The sequence below is a fragment of the Taeniopygia guttata genome, chromosome 2 (assembly GCF_048771995.1).
Source record: "Taeniopygia guttata chromosome 2, bTaeGut7.mat, whole genome shotgun sequence".
NCBI lineage: Eukaryota > Metazoa > Chordata > Aves > Passeriformes > Estrildidae > Taeniopygia > Taeniopygia guttata.
Genome location: NC_133026.1, coordinates 131,817,405 through 131,838,103, shown reverse-complemented (window position 1 = coordinate 131,838,103; position 20,699 = coordinate 131,817,405). Strand labels below are relative to the sequence as shown.

General features: G+C 43.4%; 1 protein-coding gene across 4 annotated transcripts in view; it reads right to left on the bottom strand.

Moving 5' to 3' along the window:
* Nucleotides 1-6,117, bottom strand: part of BAALC (BAALC binder of MAP3K1 and KLF4) — a 29,334-nt gene extending 23,217 nt beyond the window's left edge. For 2 of the 4 annotated variants that reach the window (XR_012054242.1, XM_030266538.4), the window contains exon 1: nucleotides 5,775-6,117. Coding sequence is in view for 3 of the 4 variants with exons in the window: in XM_030266538.4 (XP_030122398.4) it covers nucleotides 5,775-5,937 (163 nt within the window). In the remaining variant the exon portion in view is untranslated. The remainder of the gene's footprint in view (nucleotides 1-5,774) is intronic. The other 2 variants (XM_030266537.4, XM_012571990.5) reach the window with 2 other exon arrangements.
* Nucleotides 6,118-20,699: the final 14,582 nt, after the last annotated feature.

The following is a 20,699-nucleotide window of genomic DNA, read 5'->3' as shown; positions in this document are numbered from 1 at the left end:
TCTGTCCAGCTGTGGAGGGGAGTGAGTGAGTGTTTTGGTAGGTGCTTGACATCTGGCCCAGGTCAACCCACAACGTGTTGAACGGGAAATGGCAAAGGTGCTGCTCTCACATATTCTCACTCCTCTCTCCAGCTGCTCTTCTGCAGGTTCTTGCCCCACTTACTTCTTAAACGTCTTATCCCAAAGGTGTTACTACTATTGCTGATGAGCTAAGCCTTGGCCAGTGGTGGGTCCATCTTGGAGCTGCCTGGCTCTTCAGGCTGTGGGGAAAGCTTCTAGCAGCTCCTCACAGAAACCAACCCTGTACCCTGCTCCCCTCTACAAAGCATTGCCCCACAAACACAATGCATTATTATACCCAAGGTCTGGACTAAGACTGAAAGGGAATTGCTGCAATATGTCTACAGTCCAGAAGAGCTGCATTTATTCACTTTTACTGTAACTCTGAACTGTAATAAGGCTATCTCCTGAAAATATCACATCAGAATTGCTGTTATAGTTGTTTACTAAACAAACCAGATTTTGAAACAACCCATTAATAAAAGAACATAAGGGCATAAGAGCACAAAGAGATCCTGATACAGCCACGTATTGCACTAATCCATCTTTACCTCTTGACCTAAAACAGATGGTTTATTAAATATTTCTCTGCAGTCCAATTCATGAAAAACGCTCTGCTGCGCCGGGTTCTTAATTTACAGCCTGATGCTCGCTGTCGATGTCTGTGAGCACGGCTGGCGGGCGAGGCGCGGTCCGGCGCCGCCGGCCCCGTTGTCGCGGCAACCGCGGCTCGCCCGGCCCGGCCCGGCCCGGCCCGGCCCGGCCCGGCCGAAACCCGCTGCCCAAACCCGCTGCCCAAACCCGCTGCCCAAACCCGCCCCGCAAAGGCGGCCTCGGAAACGCCGCATTCCGCACCCTGAGGCTGGACCAAAGCCTGGCTGCAAATGATGAGCCTGGTCCATAAAGCGTCCTGGAGTTGTCGGCGACCAGAAAACAGCGGAGCAACAGCATGAGCCAGGCATTCAGCCCCAGAGAGCAGGGCGAGAATCGTTCATATACACACATACCAGGGTAATTATGCAAGATAAACTGTTAGCCAGCCACACTGCTAGATAGTGATAAAATTTCTCCTGTATTCCTCTGATTTGCTCTATTTATTTTACAAAGGACTCAAGGACTCGACTGCCCTCCCATTTCACAGCTATTTTGCGAATGTCTTCACTGATCCTAACTGCAGGTTTCATTCCTGGCAGACCATTTACTGCAGTTACCTTTGCTGATGCCATGGGCAAGTTTTCCTTCTGAGTACATCGGGGAGTCTGTGAAACACGGATAATGTTTTCTTTAATATGCCTCAGGAAAAAAATTACTTCACTAAGGAAAAATTGTAAAGTTCAAAGAACAAAAAGTTGTTTTTTTTTTAATCTGATACTGTGTGTGACATCATGATAAGTCAACAAACAATTTAGTAGAGGAGGAAGAAGTCAGTCCTGAGGCAATCAGTATTCAACTTTTCCATTCTGAGATGAGAGAATTATTTTTTTACTTGGTTGCTACATAATTTAAAAATTAATTACTTTTATTTGTATTTCAATAACAATTCCTATTAAAGACTGGGGTCTTACTGTGCTGGTTGCTGTGGGAAAACAGTAGTGAGAGATCCTTTCCTAAGGTACTTGCAGCCCATGAGGTAAATTGATTGTAAAGTCTCTCTGACCACAAGACAACAAACCATATCCACTCTGAAGCACTTTCAGGTATAATAAAGGAAAAATAATTGAATACAGCAGCTAACTTAGTCAGTGAAAATAGAAAGAAGTAGAAATAAGATGGCTTTAAACCTGCTTTTAAACAAACAATATTAATTTTTGCTAGTTTATATTGAATGTGTTTATAGAATACATTTACAGTTCTGGTTTCTGGTGGTAAATTGTACATCTTAAATTTCTAGGATATACATATACATGCATGTGTACATATACATATACATTTCAACATTTGGGTATATACATTTAATACATTATCCCAATACAATATATCAGGTTGTGCAAACATGTTCCAAAATACTTGACAATTTTTGTGTGCTTTTTGTGAATTTGACCTTTTTCCCATGGTTTGTGTGCAACCCGTGGTGACTGCCCTGGGGGTTCATCTGTACCCACAGATTATTTCTTCCTCCGAAAGTCATTACTTTGCTAACGCTTCCACTTAGCTGAATCAGACCCTCTAAAGAGAAAGCAATTTGTGCAAAGAGTTGCAAGGATCAAGGAATGGTTACTAAGCAGAAATGTAGTCTATTATTTCCTCCAGCTATAGCCTACGCAGTAGCTCAGTCCTGTGAAAAGTTCTTTGCTCACATAGCAATGATGTTCTTCCAGGAAATTGCTTTATTGAAAGGGCTCACTCTGATTCTTTCCTTTTTTTCTCCCTCAAAGAAGCCACTCATTGTATGAAAAGTACGTACTCTTATTTTCCAGAAAATTCCTTTCAATTCCAGCATCTGCAGTGCTTCATGAAGTAATTTATTACTTTTCTATCCCTCTTCATCCACACCTGCTTGCCCTATTCCTCATTGCCAAAGCCTCAGCAGTGTGCTGCAATACTATCAAGTTACATAATATGCATTATTATAAAAATTACAACCACCTATATCTGTGTCTGTTGGTGACTTCTCATGACCCAAGTCACTTTTCATGAACCTAAGACCATCTCTCTTATTTTAGATATGTTATAGCAACCAATAAAAACCTCAATACTTCCCTATTAATTTAATAATATTTAAGCTTTCAAAATGCTTTGATAAAGGTACAAACATTTGGCTACAGAAATACATATTGTTCCAATGAGAGCAGGCACAGAAAGCTGTACCAGCTGAAAAAAGAGAAGCATATGATGAAATTTGTGGTGGTATGAAATTACTAAGATTAATGAATTGTAGTTACTAACCCTTTCTTCATTGATACACTCTCTGATTCTGTATACACGACATTTCTGAGTAATTGACTCCTCTTTACATTTTGATGTCCAAATCTGTTGTTTTTTCTACAACTGAGACGTTTGCAATCACAACCACTCTTACTGCTTTTGTCTTTTCCCTAAATCTTTTTTTTTTTCCCCAAAATATTTCTTTTATCCTATCTCTATCTCTCTCTCTTCACAGAATTTTGCCAATTTATTCCAAATGAAAAATGAAAGAGAAGAACTTAATCCTCTTTCTCCATCCTTGTTTGGCTGGTGCCCCCTTCCCTGGCTGCCTCCTCCCTTCCTGTGCCCCAGTTCCAGCCCCTTCCTACCTTGCCTTGTGCCGGTGTCATCTCCCATTTCCCCATCTCTCCCATCCTGCTCTTGTCCCCTCCCTTACCCTTCCTTTTTGTCTCTCACTCTAAGGTAGTTTTCAGTTCTCACAATGAAGGCATGCATTCCTCTTCATGTCTTATATCTGACCACATTTGCCCCTCCAATTGCTCTTTCCTCTCCCTTTCATCTGTAAATTCACTTAAAGTGTTGTTTCTAGTACCGGAGTACCTCTCCTTATCCCCATTCCTTCCCTACCTCAAACCCTACCATACAACAGCTCTCCATTAAGTACTTTATGACTTTTGGGGCACTAATTTGGAGCAGTGTGTGTTCCTCAGGTTCCTTAAACTGCTGCCACCACAGCTCTGTTGAAGAGTGAATCTTGACCTAACTGAAGTCCTACTCATCGTTTCTGCTTCTACTCTGTCCTTTCCTCATTACCTTCCTTCTAATTTCTTCTGCAAGGTTTTCTTGTAAAGCTTTTCATGCCCTCATCAGTCTCCATTGGTCTCAAGTGTTGCTCTCTTCTTATCTCTGGTATTCTCATCTCTAAACACAAAGTCAATTACCACATGTTTCTACGAAGAATACTTACTGATCTACCTCTTTATTACCTCCTATTCAGAGTCAGATCTTGGACTGTCTAGCTTCTGTTTATGATGTTTAGGCACCAGCTCAAAGTAAACATGGCTAAGATAATGATAAGTGTGGATAAAAATGTAATACTGTTTAGTTTTCCCTGGAGATGACACTGTTACCTGTCATTTGAACTTACTGATCAGCATCATCTTGAACCTCCTTAAATTTCTTATCTAATCTTCTTTAATATGGTATTTCATAGGCCCATTCCCCTTCAAATTCTCATCATTTCCCATGTGACTATGACAGAGTCTTTCTTTAGCCGTTAGGAGTACAACACAGACTCTTTGTGACTGCTCCCTCCCTATCATATTTTGGTTAGCAGAGAGTTGTGGTCTCCCTGTTCCAGCTGGCCTGTGATGCCTGCCTTTGTGAATTTTCACTCCTGCACTTTCATAATTTCTTCCTGGTGCTTTGTTACTTTCTACAAAAAGTCTGTAAAGCTACTTCTTTTCATCTGAACCTGCCTATAGGCATTTACTGCTTTATAGGGAAATTATAATTATTGTGGGCAGCAACCATTTGTACAATATCTAGCACAATGAATTTCTGGACTTAAGCTGAGATTTCTAGATGCTGCTGCAATACACAATAATTCTTAAATAATTTCAAACTGCTCATCAGATCAGAGCTCCTCAATCCCTTTCCCATATCTGTCGCTTCTGTAACACCTCAGGTGCTCAGCTTGGGATGTAGCATACTGACAAGAGCTGGGAAATCCAAACTGGCAGGTCTGCTCTTGTGCAACCCACCCTCTGGTCAACTTTCTGTATATCAGAAGGCACCAGAGGTAGTGTGGAGGAAAGCTGCCTCTTCCCTAATTTCAATTTATTTCCTAAATTACTTGTCTTGCAAAAGAAAAAGGCAGGTATTCCACAGCAAGAGCATCAAGGATGGAGTTCTCTTCCCTTCCAATAACATAGCTCCACAGCTGACGGCATCCCTACGCCCTCGCTCGTAGCCGAGCGCCGCCAGCGGATCTCTAGAGCTCTGGTAGCCCCGAGCCCGGAGCGCGGCGGTGCCGCTTTCGGCGCCGCCCGGTCCCGACTCTGCCCGGTCCCGGGGCCGCTCCCGGCCCTGCCCGGTCCCGGGGCCGCTCCCGGCGGGGCTGGCCGGGCAGGGCAGACGCTCCGGGCGCTCCGAGCCCCCGCGGCTTCAGAGCAGACTTGGGCGCCTGCATTTCTTGGCGGAGGGGCTGGAGTGGCGGAGTGCGTTCTTCTCACAGCAGGAACACGGGTACATCCCCATCCATGCACACACACCGCGTGTGTGCGTGTGTATACAGCGGGTGTCCGTGCACACACAGCGTGTCTAGGTGTATACACAGCGTGGGTAGGTGCACACACAGCGTGTCTAGGTGTATACACAGCGTGGGTAGGTGCACACACAGCGTGTCTAGGTGCACACACACGGTGTCTAGGTGCACATACACGATGTGTAGGTGCAGACACACGATGTATAGGTGCACACACAGGGTGTCTAGGTGCACATCACGGTGTCTAGGTGCACACACGGTGTGTAGGTGCACACACACGATGTCTAGGTGCACATACACGATGTATAGGTGCACACACACGGTGTGTAGGTGCACACACAGGATGTGTAGGTGCACACACACGGTGTGTAGGTGCACACACACGGTGTCTAGGTGCACATACACGGTGTGTAGGTGCACACACAGGATGTCTAGGTGCACACACACGGTGTGTAGGAGCACACACACGGTGTGTAGGTGCACACACACGATGTATAGGTGCACACACACGATGTCTAGGTGCACACACACGGTGTCGCCGCCGTTCCCCTCCCCGCGGTGCCCGCTCTGCTCCCGCACTCACCGGGGCGCGGGCCGCCCTGCTCCCGGCCGGGGCCCTCGGCGCTGCCGCCCTCGGGCGGGCTCTCGGAGTCCGTGTTGGTCAGCCAGGTGGACTCGGTCTCCCGCGTCCAGCTCTCGTAGTAGCGGGGCTCGATGGCGTCGGCCCGGCTGCCCCCGCAGCCCATGGCGCCGCCCGCTCACAGCCGCCGCCGCCGCCCGGGCACCATGGCCCCGCCGGGCACGGCCCCCCCGGCCCCTCACGCCCCCAGCCCCATCCCCGCGCGTCCGGCTCCCCCCGGCTCCCCCCGCCCTTCTGCCCCTTCTCCCCGGCTTTATTATCTCCGCTGCTCCCACCCGCACCCCACCCCGACTCCTGGCTGTCCCCTCCCCTTCTCCTCCCTCAACCCTCTTCCCTCCCCTCCCTCTTCTCTCCGCTCTCCCACCCCACCGCCTCCCGGCTCGTTCCCGCTGTTCGCATCCGGGGGTGTCTCCCAGAAGCGGGAGGGACGCGGCCGCCGCCCGGCGCTGGCTCCCGGGGACAGACACAAGCCGCGGGCGGGCAGCAGCTCTCTCCTGCCCGGGTGAGCGCCTGGATAGAAAAGGTTTACACGTACACACCGGAGTGCAGCAGCTGGCACCGCACAGCAGCCCCCGGCCTGGGCTTGCACCCAGCTCGTGTGCCCTGACTGGGTCTTGTGCTCTGTTTCACTAAGCCATCTGTCCTTTCCTTGTTTTAGCCTTGTGGGAGAGCCTTGCTCCCACCTTGGTGTTGCAGTTTGCTGCTGTATAATTGGAAACAGAAGGTGCAATGCTGAGTGCTCAACTCCAGAGATACTTCCACTCTGTCCTCTTGCATACTCACGTTGGGAAACAACCAAGAGCATGAGACACCTACAAAACAGATTATAATTAAAGCTTGTGCTTGGGTAATCCAAATGACAGACAGAGATTCTGCACTGAGTCGTACTGATGGTGACTGCAGTTTGTATTGCAAGAGCTGCTTCACAAGGGCCCTGCAGGGCTGGAACCAGCCTCATGAATACTAGGCACTGTGGGATCGTATCCTGAGGGGGCGATTTTATCCCAGGTAAAGGTTTCCTTTCTGGAATAATTTTGCAGTAGAGCAGCAGGAATGACTCTTTCCCCTGTGAGAACTTACAGAGCAATACAGTTCCACACTACATGCCATTACCCAGCATGGCTGTCAGCTGTAAAGGATTCATCCACTGAAATCCAAAATTAAGCTCTCCAGCATTATGGGAGCTGCAAGTAGGAACACAAAGTCTCTGGAGTAAAAGCTCTTGTCCCTAAGGCTGGCTCAAGATCTTCACCAGGATCCCACAGACCTTAGCTTTGCATCCCAGGTGGTAGGTCCCATGTTCTTGCTCTGAAGGGATTCAGGTCAGACACTGCTGTCCAAGCTGTCAAATCACCCATTGTGCTTCTCGAAACAGATGACCACTGAGGTGCTTCTAAGCAGCTTCCCAGACAAATACTGACTCCCAGCAATCTTACTTTCTGACTGAGGTCTGCTGAGATCCCTTACCCACATGGGTGCTGCCAGCAGCTCTGGTGCCTGTTCTTGTGCCACCCAGGGTGACTGGGGCAGTGATCTGAGCTACTTTTTCATTGCTGTGGTAATGTTTTGGTAGATTAAAAATGCATTATTTTTATAAAAAGAGAGTTTCAAAGGAGATTATATTTCAATCAAGCTGCTTCCCAGCAAATAGCCCCGATGCAATGGGATATAATGGTGTCTGAAGCAATAAAGAAGCCTAACACACATCCTCCTTCCCAGGAGTTGTGTGTGCCCTAGGTGAGCATAGGGCATGGCCCAGGAAAAACTGCCAGACATTCCTGAGTCTTCAAATGAAAACATGACCAACACATCAGTGTCTCACACTGTAACTGTGCAGAACTTCCTAGAGCAAGAGCTCTAAATGAAGAACACACTGGAGCAGAACCTTGGGGGAGCCTTTATATTTTGTTTCAGTTTAACTTAAAAGTTTAAGGGGCTCTGGTAGGCTGCTCCTTGCTGCCATGTGTGCTTTCACATCACTGTGATTTCAGTTCTAGCTCTACTTGCAGGAACTTTATCTTCTGACACTTATTTTTCCTAGCAGTTTTCAAACCCTTGAAAAACCAATGGCAAGAGAGCAACAAAGGGCTTCTCCTTCTTTTCCTGTTACTACTACCACCACTAGAGAGGAATTAGACCATAAATGTGAAGTGGGGTCTTAAAGCATTATATTGAACCATGTTCACTTTTCTTGCACTAGTATTTCACATCACCTTTCAAATTTCAACTTTTGGTGGAACATTGAGAAAATTACTGCAGAATAATAATAATGTCACTATTACAGATTTCATATTTAAACTTCTGGTATCATTATGATTTTAAATTTAAAAACATACTTTCAAATAAGATTTTTTTTTATGGCTAAAATGTTTGTTAGCTCTAGTAAGTAAATAATTTCATTTTATTTTCATCAGCCCCTAGTGGAACTGAGAACTACTTTTTGAAACTGTTTTTTTTTTTTCCCATAGCTAAAGGAAGTTTTGTTATTTGTGTATTTAGAATAAACTTAAGAGACTAGGAGAGAAAATGAGGTTTACATTGTTTTGTTAAAAGAGCCAAATACAATTGTGGGTACCCTTTTATCATAATTAATTCTGGATTATTGAAAGTTACTCCTCACTGCCCAGTGTCCAGGGCACAATGCTGATGGATCTGCACCATTCTGACTCCCTCCTGAGCTAAAGAGCAAACCCTGAGGCACAGAGGCACACAGCCATTGTGCAGAGGGCGTGTGCTGTAGCTATAAAATAGCCTATGGCAGGGAAGTGCATGTTGGCTGCCATGAAACAGAGATGGCATCTTTAATGCAGCAAGGTAACAGTACAAGGGTATGAATTTGATAATCTTAGTTTTGCACTGGGAATTGTATTGGGAAAGAGACAAAGAAATCTGTCTCCAGAAACAGAAAATACCCAGGATCCGTTGAATCCTTGGTCTGATTCCATCTCCTCCAGTAGTGTAATCATATGGGAACTACTCAGCCTGTGGAGATGGATGGAGAGCAATTGATGCAGGGCAGGAAGAGGTTGATGGCAATGTGCAAGTGAAGAATTAAAATCTGCAGAACACTTAAGGGGAAAAACTTTACAATTTGTTTTTCTTCCTTTACTTCAGCACCTGAGGTGGTATAGCCTAGCAGGAGAGGGATTAAAAGTGCAATTTTTTGGATCAAGTTTAATTTGTCATGCTGCTACCCTCACGCTGAGAGATGATTAAGGCATTAAAATCTGATCTCTCTTCATTAATTGCTAAAAAAGGGTCGTCTCCCACAGATCCTATTAGTGGAGTGTGGACTGTGTTTTAGCCACTCTGGTTTTGTGCTGCCTGGTGCACACTGCAGTGATGCTTTTCCTCCTCATGCTGTCAGTGATGTCTGCTCTGCGTATGCTGGTTTCAAAACATGCTACTTGAAATAATGAGTGTAGGAAGTAAAAGGACCGGATGGGCAGGGGATGAATAAGAGAAGGGGATTTCAGGGAATTTATATTTACCTCTAAAGTAGGTTTAAAATAATGAAAAGAAAATTCTCATAAAATTCCTACGTAAGGTCTAAGGTCTCCCTCCAGTCCCTTTGGGTGTCTCAGGCTTGTTCAAATAAACTGGTAGCTAGTGAAATAAAATTATTTTCTTGGAAAATACAATTTTCAGCTGTGCACCAGGCCTCATTTGGGAGTGTTTAAATATCTACTGATTAAGGCACCTGAATAAAGGATGTCAAGTGTAATATCCAGCAAGGATATTAAGTGGAAGTAAGAAAGGATAATGCAGAGAGAAGCTCAAAATACCTGGGTGGTGCTCCCCAGCAGAAAGAGCCATTGAATTTGTTCCTAAAAGGGCTCAAATCAGTCACTGCAGCCTTGCAGAAGGACATGGGGCACTAACCATAATGTCCCTGGAAAACTCATCCTGCAAACAAAGCTGTAGCACAGAGCAGTGATGGATTTATTCTCATTTACCCAAGTCTCTGCAGAGCTCCTCCACATAAAATCTGTTTACCTTGTACTCTGTTCCAAGACTACACTTTGTTCCTAATTAAGAAAGTAAATCATAAAACCTAGTTATGAAACCAGTATTTTATGTAACTAAGTATCATACTGGGTAAACATTTAGCACTTCAGTTGTTCCTGGCAGAGCAAGCCTGAAATTTTATGGCCCTGATACCCAAGTCTTAATTAAATATCTTTGACTTTTTCCTTTGAATGCATTTTTATCTCTGTGGGTATTACAAAATTAAGCATGTACTGCCACATTTTAATTGTTTACAGGTAATTCATTGTATTACAGGTAATTTAATTGTTTACAGTCTATTCAGAAATAGACTAGATGCTCTATCAGCCTAATGTAACAGTGCAGGAAAATCTAAATGCAATTAAAAAGAAAGTAGTCAGACATTCCATTAGCTGTGTTCTACAAAGCTCTGTAATTTGAGGAATTTCTAGTTCTATATATACAGGGCCTACTCAGACAACTATAAACCTGACAAATACAATATTTTGCTGTCTTCTCTTCCTAGGCTTTTTTTCTGTTTCCTACAGTGCCAAGAGGACAGGAAAAAGGAGATAGAAACCTGCAGGACGTAATTACATTTGTGTTATCAGTGTACCCAAATAAGAGCAATCATTCTGAATGTTAAAGCATATTTTGTCATCTGAAAAATAAAATGTTCCAAAAAAAGAGGAAAAAATAATCTTCATTCAATAAGTACTTGTGAATATTTCTAAGATTCAGCACAACCTTTTTTACATGTGTCTTCCTTTGAGCTCCACTGCTTCTGCTGAGCTCATTCGAAAGTGCCACTGAAAATTTACCTCAGTACAATTATTCTGAATTCAGCCTCACTCTTTATAAATGTTAATTCTGAAAGATCCTGTCCTCCTGTTCATGTCTGTTCTCTTTTATTCTGTTTAAACACTGTGGAGTCTAGAGCAGCATATTCCTAAAATTCCTCCAAAGTATTGACTCCTGGTTGGATGTCATCAGTCCAGGGGAAACCAGAATAGCTGTGCACCACCCGAGATGTGAAATGCAACTGTAAATATTTTGAGATTTCCTCCCTTTTAGGTCGGTACACAGCATATGACTCACTGGCTGCTGCACAGAGCCTGTGTTTGCTGTTGCAGAAAGCAGATGATACTCTTATTATGCAAAATCACTTCCACCCACCCTGGTGACTCACCAGCACGTCACCAAACAGGATTTACATCCGTTTCAAAATATATCTCCATTACCATTCCCATCTCAGCAGATTACTTATTTCTTCCTTCTACTCCTTCTCTGAGTGACGACAACGCGGCTGCATTTTCCTCTTGGAAGCAGAGCAGGGCTGGAGGCTGCTCCTGCCTGGTTCAGCTCAGTTTGCCAGAAGGTCTCACAGATGGAGCAGGAATTCTGGCAAGGGCTGCCTCTCCATCGAATGACCAAGCCCTTTTCCTATGGTGGAGGTTTCCCTCTTCAGCTAAGATTTTTCTTCTTCTCTTAATATCAGTTCCATTAATTTGTATCTTAAAGAGTTGATTCATTGGCAAATTAACATAAGGTGGCACTGATCTCAGCTTGCTGTGATGTGACAGTCTGTAAATGGTGTCTGTAAATGCTGACAACCCAAGGGCTGCTTGACTTAAACAAAAAATAAAAATTAAAAAAATAAAGATTAATTTGCCTCAGTCTAAAATTGTTACACTCTTTAACTCTATAGTCAAACAAACTGCAGTGGGAAGTCTGTCAAGTCAGGAAAGGAAAATGAAGATAATCCTGTTTTAGAAAAGTTAGTTATTCTCTTGTGGTAAGCCATTACCTCAGTCTTGTGGAAGCATCTGGTGATGATAGTAAATAACTAAATGCATTCCTATTTATTTGAGGAATTCTATTAAATTATGAATTTCATGGTTCTCTGCTCTGGCATGTTTTGTGTCCCAACATAAGTAAATAACATTTAAGTGTCATTGAATATTTGGGCTTAAATTGAATTGAGATTGGATGAATTTGCAAACCTGAATATACTCAGAAACTGGGAAGTTTAGCTCTCTGCCTCACCTGCAAAAAGGGAATATTCTAGTCCTTGTTTGCTGGCACAATAAATACACACATTGTATGGGTTACTGTGCCAGTACACCAACAAGGACATAAGTATAACAGCTAGGATATGCATAAAAGCAAAGAGGTCTCTCAGGAAGATCTATCCTGAGGAGTATCCCAGCTGCTTTTGAGGAGGCATGGGCTCTCAGGCTGAGAACATTCTCTGAATTTTTGATTCACCCAGCTGCTCTTTTCAGAAGGAGCAGTTCTGTCGACCACAACACCACTAGAGGGTATCATCTCTTTGTCCATTCGCTCTACCCACTATATCCTTTCAGTGCCCAGGTTTTCATTCAGCTTCACTCTGCCCCTGCTGTGTGCTGTGGCTGCACTGTGCTGCACTTGTGCAAGCAGAGCAGCCTGACTCAGCCGGCTCCAGAGGAGAGAGCAGCAGCTGGGAGGGCACCAAGTGCCTGCTCTTTGTACACCTGATGGTTGAGACCAAGCCATGAGCCTGAAGCTGCTGTGTCTGACCACAGCTGGATCACTCGTACAATCCCAGTGCACTCACTCACTGCTTGGTTGGGTTCACATTTGGCAGCACCTTTCTGCACCTTTCTTTCATGTTCAGTGTGTGATTCACCATAAAGATAGGGAAAAACCCCACAAATTTAAATAGCTTCAAGAAAGGTTAAAAGCAACAGCAAAAAAAAAAAAAAAAAAAAAAAAAAGCAGCTTTGCAAAACAGTGATTTGCAGAGAGCTCCAGGTAAGAACTGCAGCTTGAGGAGGTTGGAGACATCACAGTGTGGAAATGAAGCCCTTGGGATTCAGTTAGAGATGAAGACATGTAACCCTATCTATGGCCCACCACAGTCCACGGGGATCTAAGAACAGAGTTCAGCTGCTCAGCCAGAGGGGATTCAGGCAGACATGTGAAGCATTTAGTGATACAGGTAGGATCCAAATGGAAATGGGCCTCCCACTGGCCCCATGTCTTACCTATCATCCTATCTTTGATGATCTCAAAGGCCTTTTCTAACCTAAACAATTCTGCGATTCTACTGGCAGATCTCAGCTGCCTTATGGAATGTCTGCACATGGAAGTGGGGTTTTTTTAAAGAATGTAAAGTTATTTTTAACTAATCATTGTATTAATATATTTTCCACTAGAAAATATACTAAAATGATTTGATTTACAGCACTAACCACAGTAATTTTTAGAAAAATATCAAGATGCAGGTACCATAATCCATTCCGGTATCAGCTGGGCCAATTCTTCCTAAATAGTTTACTTATCAATTTTCTACTGAGTTTGGTCCCACTCAAAAACACTGAGTATTAGGTTTGAAACCATTATTTGTAGTACTAATGACTGTCACAGCAGTCACAGTGTTGAACATGGTGGCAGCAAATGCCTACTTAGCATCTACAAAAAATACACCCAAGCCCTTGAGTGTGTTGTCATGTTTCAAGACAACTTTAGTGTTGCCCTCTCAGAGACACAATTCCACAATTTGGTTCTTTCATCCATCTTCATTCATCTACAGTGCCATTGGACCACCTCAAATCTTTAGAGGAGGAAAAAGTCCTTTGCAAAAGAGTCAGCCAAAGCTCTCTCTGCCAAAGCTGGGCAAAGATGTTTTTCTAAACCACAGCATTTCCACAAGGTGACAATCCCAGGTGGAAACCAGAGGGAAACTGGATTAAAAGCACCTCTAGCTGGTAACAAAGTTGCTCATAGATATGTACTCACAAGCACTTTCTAAATTCTTATGAAAATTTAGCCACTACAGGTGTGTCACACATTTTTAGAAACTAACCATTTTGGACAGTTTAAGTGAAGAATTCTTATTACAGCAGTTTGGTATTCGGGAAGAAACTTGCTATTTCTATTTCATTCTGATGAAGTAAAATTGATAGAAGCTTTATTCTTCAAAGTTATGTACCCCAGTTAAAAATATCATTGATTTACTATTTAGCACAAAATTGTTCATCACTATTCATTTCAGATTTTGTTGCCACCTGGAATTAAAATCTGCTGTTTTACAGTTTCTCTGCAAGTGCAGACAGAGACCCTTACAACACTCTGCTGACACAATAGCTTCACTGGTGCAGAGCCAGGATGCATCAGCACAGCAATGGTGTCAGAACTAATCCTTGTCAGATGGGGAAATACACTCAGCACGTGCTACAGTGGCATGTTAAGGCAGACCCTGCCACTTCACACCAGGCTCTGTGCAGGTAACAGCAGTAGCAGAGTAACAGCATCCCACTGGTTCAACATTATTTTAAGAGGAAAATTATCTGCTGGGGAAAGAAAGAACCAAAAATACTTATTAGTTTCCAGCAAATGACAGTAAGAAATTCCTACATGCTGGGGCTCTGCAAGGCAGATATTCCTCTCTGTGCACAGATTACTGTGCATCATGGTCTGAAAAAGTACATTTAAATTCGTCCTTACAGTGTCTAAAGGTGCTGAGCACTTCTAAGCCATCTGAATGCCCAGTGTTTCAGTGACAGGCTAACAAAGCCTCTGTGGTGCCATTGTGGCACTAACACCTCTCCCACACAGTCCCAGAAGCAGTACAGGCCTGTCACCTGGGGATGAACTCTCTCTGCCTGCATAAGATGTGTATTTCCTATTGCATTCATCTAAGCTCATGGTGCTTGTTTGGGTTTTTTTCTGACAGCTATTTAACTTTGATTTAAGTTGAAAGAACACTGATATAGGTAACTCATCCACAGTTTCACAAGGGTTAAGCGGAATTTTTATGGATAGTTCGACTCCAGTAGCTGGTGAAAACTGTATTTTCATCTTGATTACTTACTGTACCATTAGTAGCTGAAAATCCATATGTAATTTTGTATTTCCAGACCCAGTGGAGCATAATGAGCAGATTGGCCAAATAATGAACCTATCATTTGCTTCACAATACTTTGGGGCATTGATAATGGCTGCAGCATGATGGGCTTCAAATCACACACTCCAGAGCCTGGTCCAGGTTGGATAAGCCCTTATGAGCAGGTTGCAAGTCTCTTGTAACAACACACAACACAGTCAACAAATACATTGTGAAATATAACCACTTCTGAAACAGTACTGACCAAGAAAACAGTTTTAGTAATGACTACAAGCTTTCACAAGGGTGAATGTGGCAAGGTAAGCTGCTGTTTAGCTATGGGAGATAAAGAGAAAAAAGCACCTGAATTTAGGGAAACTAAGTGGGAACTGCAGGTACTAAACACTTCTAAGAAAACCAGGCTGTTGAGAAGAGAGGAAAAATATCACTTAGCAACATGAAAACATTCAAAAATGCAGCCTGTGGTACTGTGCCAGTTTATAAATACAAGAGGAACAAAAAAGGGAATAGTAGAAGAGTGTAAAGAAGTGCGAAAAAAGGGAAAATGGGAAAGTTGGGGTTGCAGAAGGACAGAGAATTAAGAGATTCAGTAAGGAACATGCAATGACCTGCAACAGAGTAATGTAACCAAGGTGATGTGTCAGAGCAGGAGTGGGAAGCTAGCAGGGCTGAGGCTCTGCTCATGGCTGCTCTGCTGTGGGAAAGCAGGGCCTTAACAAGTGAGATTGTCCCATGTAACCCAGAGTGACACTTCTTACAGCTGCTTTCTCCATCGTGTTTACAGGTGAAGTTTGGTTAAAAACAGTTTTTCTATTTTCTCTTAGCCAAAGGAGGTAACCAGGACATGGGAAAACAGGTGGGGTTCAGCTGGACCAGCTGGCAGATCTGCTTTGGACTGATGCTGTGGTCACACAAGGCAGAGAATGGCAAAACAAATACGTGCAAGATAAAGTAACTGTGCCATGATTCCCACATGTCCTCAGACACCAGGAATTCCTCCTGAAGATTCTGAAAGGAAAAGGCAAACTTCTGCCAGGCTCTACCAGAAGTTATGAAAGCCCTGCATTCTGAGTATTCGATTTAAAAATTTGATTTTGTTGTGGAAAGAAAATTTAGTAGCTCAGGAACTACAGGATTATTTCCACACATCAAAAAACTCACAAATCTATTTTAAAAAAGATTAAAAGGCCTGCATTAAAGTTCTACAGCCATCAGCTGCAGGATCTCCCCTGTTGCCACAGGTGTGGAACAGGGCTGAACATTGCAAAAGGAGATGGTACAGAAGCTGAAGACTTCTGCTTTGATGGAAAATACATGTGATCCTTCAAATTCCTACATTTAATACTTGGTAAAATAAACAGTACTAGTAAACTTTGTAGTCAAAGAATCTACTTTTAAAATATTGAAATCTCATAATGAACCTTAAATTAGACATATACCATTTTAAGCAGCAATTCTGAGTCCATCAGAATTCTCTTTAACTATTGGGACACGCTAATTGCTTCAGGCTCTTCAGCAAGAAGCTGGATATGTACTTGGCACCACATAAACATTTAGGGAGCATGGGGAAGCAAAACATAGTAATTATGGACAATATTAAAAGCTTCCTTGGTACTATGAGACCACGAGACTATTCAAAGACGAAACACTTCAGTTCAAACTCAAATAATTCAGCAAAGGTTTCGTGAGAGCTTTACCCCGCAGTTATTTGAGAGCAGCTCGAGGTTGCTCTCTGGAGGTGGAAAATACAGATTTCACTTCTGCAGATGTTGCAACCAAAGCAATTCGTCAAGGACATGTGACAGCACACACCCGGACAGAGTCAGACAGGAGAGATCCTTGATGAGCATACAGAGGACAAAAGCTAAACCCATTACATTTTCAGAAAAGTGATAGTGAGGCCAAAACCAAGCGATCAGTCCTACAATGGTGTGCACACACAATGCTCTTTGTAACTCTTCAGCATGACAATGTTGTCATCTGTTCAAAGCTGGCTCTCCACCATCTCCTTTTGCCTAATGTAGTTTCCCCTGTAATTTTCTCATTGGCTCTGTCACTGTCCAAAAGCGTTCACACAGCCACAGTTCCCCAGGTCCCACCAACCCCCATCTCACCCAGTGTCTCAGGGAAATACAGCATTGCAACAACCTACTTACAGACTTCCAAGAACCTCATGAAAACCAGATTCTACTCAGTGAAGCTGCAGGAATACAAATATTACACTTGTATTTCCCCAGAGCCTACAAAACGTGAAGCACAAACCCCAGACCTCTGCAAGAGGAAACATTCATGATTTAGTCTATCCATGATTCTTGCCATTAGTGCCACAATAGTGAATGACAGAGTTCATTCATTTATACTGAAGCAACATGAACCGATCCCAGACAGGGATCCTATCCCCATGAAGTGAAGCGTGATACCTTTGCTTCTGACTCATCTCACCAATTGTGCTCTTAAAGATATTTAAGTCAGTATAAGATAAACTACGCACTACCTGCCTGGAAACAAATACTAAGCTGCTGGCAAATATTAGAGTCTTTCACTCTAAGAATCCAGTCCTGGTTGGGCACAAGACAAACATTGCAATTGTTGACATAAGTGATGGAGCACAATTCAAACATCCCTTCTGCAGTGGGAATTCTGCCAGAAAACCACAATTAAAGTATTAAGATATCTGGGAAGAAGTTACTTTCTAAACACTTCTCAGAAACCAGTCACTGCCTGAACTATATCTTATAGTTCAGCAGATCATAGATACATCTATCTTTCAGAAAGGTTTCAAAATCATCAACATCTTTATGAAAACTGAATTAATATAGAAGTTAAATGCTAAGCATTTCAGACTCTTATATATTAAAAAGAAACCAAAACAAAGGTCCCACATCAGCTGGTCACTGTGCATTGCTATATCCAAGAGCTATATTCCTTACAACAAAAATAGGCCCAGAAAACAAGTGCTTGAACACTGCAGAGGGCTCCAGCACCCTCTGCTGAAGAAAATAATTAGTCTCAAGAGCACCCTATCAATATTTATTCATACTGACGGGAGGGTGTAAAGAGGGAGCCTGACTTCTCACTGGTGCCCAGAAACACATCCTGTCTAAACAGAACAGTTTTACTACCTGGATGTTTGAATACCAAGGAAGATTGCACTGAGAGGGTTATGGAGTATCCAGTCTTGGAGATTTTCAACCTTTTACTGGACACAGTACTGAGCAATCTGTTCTTCCTGACCTTGCCTGAGGAGGGAGGACTAGATGATGATCTTCAGTGCCAAGCTGTGTTGTGTCTCCTTAGTGCTGAGGTAAAGGGACTAACCACCCTCCTCAACCCATTGGCAGTGCTCTTCCTCAGGTGTGCTGTTGGCCTTCTCCACTGCAAGTGCACATTGCTGCCTCATGCTCAGCTTTTCCAAATGGAGCCCTGGGTCCTTTTGCTGCAAAAATGCTTCCCAGGCAGTTGGCTACCAGTGTGTACTGGTATGTGGCAATCTGGTATTCTTCCCAGATGTGGGACTTGACATTTCCCGCTGCTGAACTTCATAAAGTTCCAATGTTCCAACTTCTGCAGTATATTGAGTGCCTCTGAACATGGACCATCTGGCATATGAGCCTCCCAGTTTTGTGTCACCAGCAAACACAGTGAAGGTGCACTGTCCCATCATCCAGGTCACTAATAAAAATGTATAAAAATACTGGCCCCAGTATTGAACCTTGGGATTTACCAGTAGTAGCTAGTGGCTTCTGCATGGACTTTATGTCACTGATCACAAACCTTTGGCCCCACAAATTCACCTGCTTTTCAGTACACCTCACCATGCATTTAACCTACTCCAATATACTCCATCAGATTGCCATGATGCTACAGGAGACAGCATCAAAGGCCAAGATACACAAACATCTACTGCTCTGCTCTCATCCACTGATCCAAGCATCTCATTGCAGAAGTCCATCAGGTCAGTAAGGCACAAATCCAGGCTGACTACCCTTAATCACCTTCCAGTCTTCGGCATAGTTTGCTCCTTCATCCTTCCCAGAGATCGAGGTCAGGCTGCCCAGACCTCATCAGTAGATCTGGGTCAGCAGCTCCCCAGATCCTCTTCTTGCCCTTCTTCAAGACAGAGTGATGCTTGTTTTCTTCCAACAAATTTGTCATGTTTCATTTTCCTTAGAGTTCACTGAAATCCTCTCCTGCTCTGACCTCAGCTACTGTGATGCTCCCCCACATCCCTTCCTGTTCAGTAAGGAGTTACTAAGTCTGCTTAACTGCCCCTCCTACAAGCTCCTGGCTACCAAATTCCTACTGCCTCTCCCCAGTTCTCTGCTCATTCTTCTTCCCAGTCCTGGTGGTCCTGGTGATCACTGCAGGTATTGTTTTGCCACACAGTTTCATTACTAAGTTTTATTTGTGAGCTTTCAAATGGCTTTCATCAGCATTTCAAGATCTATGTTAATTTTACTAAAAGACTAGCGTACTGCTATTTTAGATACTTCAGCTGTGCAGCAGCTATCTCCCCTACTCAGACTTTGATTACAGACAAGTAAATTGTAACAATCCAGTTATGTCTACTTTGCCTATTAAGACATAAATCATCTGTTGTTACTTAATTATAAGAAAAATAACACTCACATACTCCTCACATTCTAGAGTATACTATGTTTTTCATTTCTTCCACAAATTACTCTGACCTAATGACTTGCCATGCTTCTTGGAAACAAAATAAAAAATTTCCATTTCTACCCAGTTTTAACTTTGTTTCAGTTGCCAGAAATCTTTGAAGAACAGAAATACAATAAACTGTAAAATTATTTGGGTTTAGTTCTAGCTTTTCCCTATAAATCAAATCTAACAGACTGACTAACTAATCTGACTCCCAGCTCCTGTATCCAAAGTATCTCTCTTCATCACTAGAAAGGCCCAACAATATACAGACATCAGTTATCCCAGGCTGGTTACTAATATTTAATACTGTGCAATTTTCCCTTCTTTTAAACAGCAATTTTGAGTCTACTCGGCCACAGGTAATGCCAGACCAGATACATCACTGAAAGGAAATGCACTGCAGGTAATTTATTTCCCTATAGCCCACAGAGGGGACCACAGTGGACCAGGAACTGACCTGCAGCCTAATGAGAGGTCTGCGCCAAAGCACTTTCCACACTGCAGCCTCTGGAGGATCCAAATCAGACCAGGGGGACAAGCCCTGAAGGAAATGTGACTCACAGAGGATCGATGCCAGACTAGACTTACTCTGAAGGATGACAGCCTGTGTAAGAAGCCAAGCTGGAGCAGGGGAAACACGTTAGGGAGAAGATAAAGCAGAGAGGAATTATTATGAACATATGATCATAACCTCTATTCTTCATCCCTTTAAGCTGCTGGACAGAAAGACAGAGGTTAGAAGTAAAGGAGTTAAGCTGAGCCTCAGGAAAAAAAAATGGGATAAGGTATTTCACTTTCTATCTGCTTCTCACAAACCAAATCTTCTTGAACTGGCAATAAACTTCTGCAACTCCAACTCTCCCATCTTACCCAAGCCTAGCCTGTTTTGTCTGTGACAGTAACAGGTAAGCAATCTCTACATCTTTATCTCAACTCAGGAGCTTTAGCACCCTGTTTTCTCCCCTGTCTCATCAAGCAGGAGTACTGAGAGAGCAGCTGGTGGGTAACTGGCCACCAGCTAAGGTCAACCCACCACAGCCTCCAGCGAGCATTTCCCACATTCAAGCTTGCATCCTTTACCCCTCCTTATTGCCATGTACCTCTGAGAAGTGCTCAGGCATATCAGAAGGCTTCATCTTCTCTGTATCCTCTGTTCAGGCAGTTGGAAATATCAGTAAAATCTGCTCTTTGCTTTTCCCATCTCTTCTCCAACATGGAGAAACATGATTCTCCCACTCAGTGTCACATGCTCCACCTTCCTTACAAGCTTGGCTAACTTCCACTGGACTTTCTCCATTGTGGTACTCCATTTTTTTGCATTATAGAGC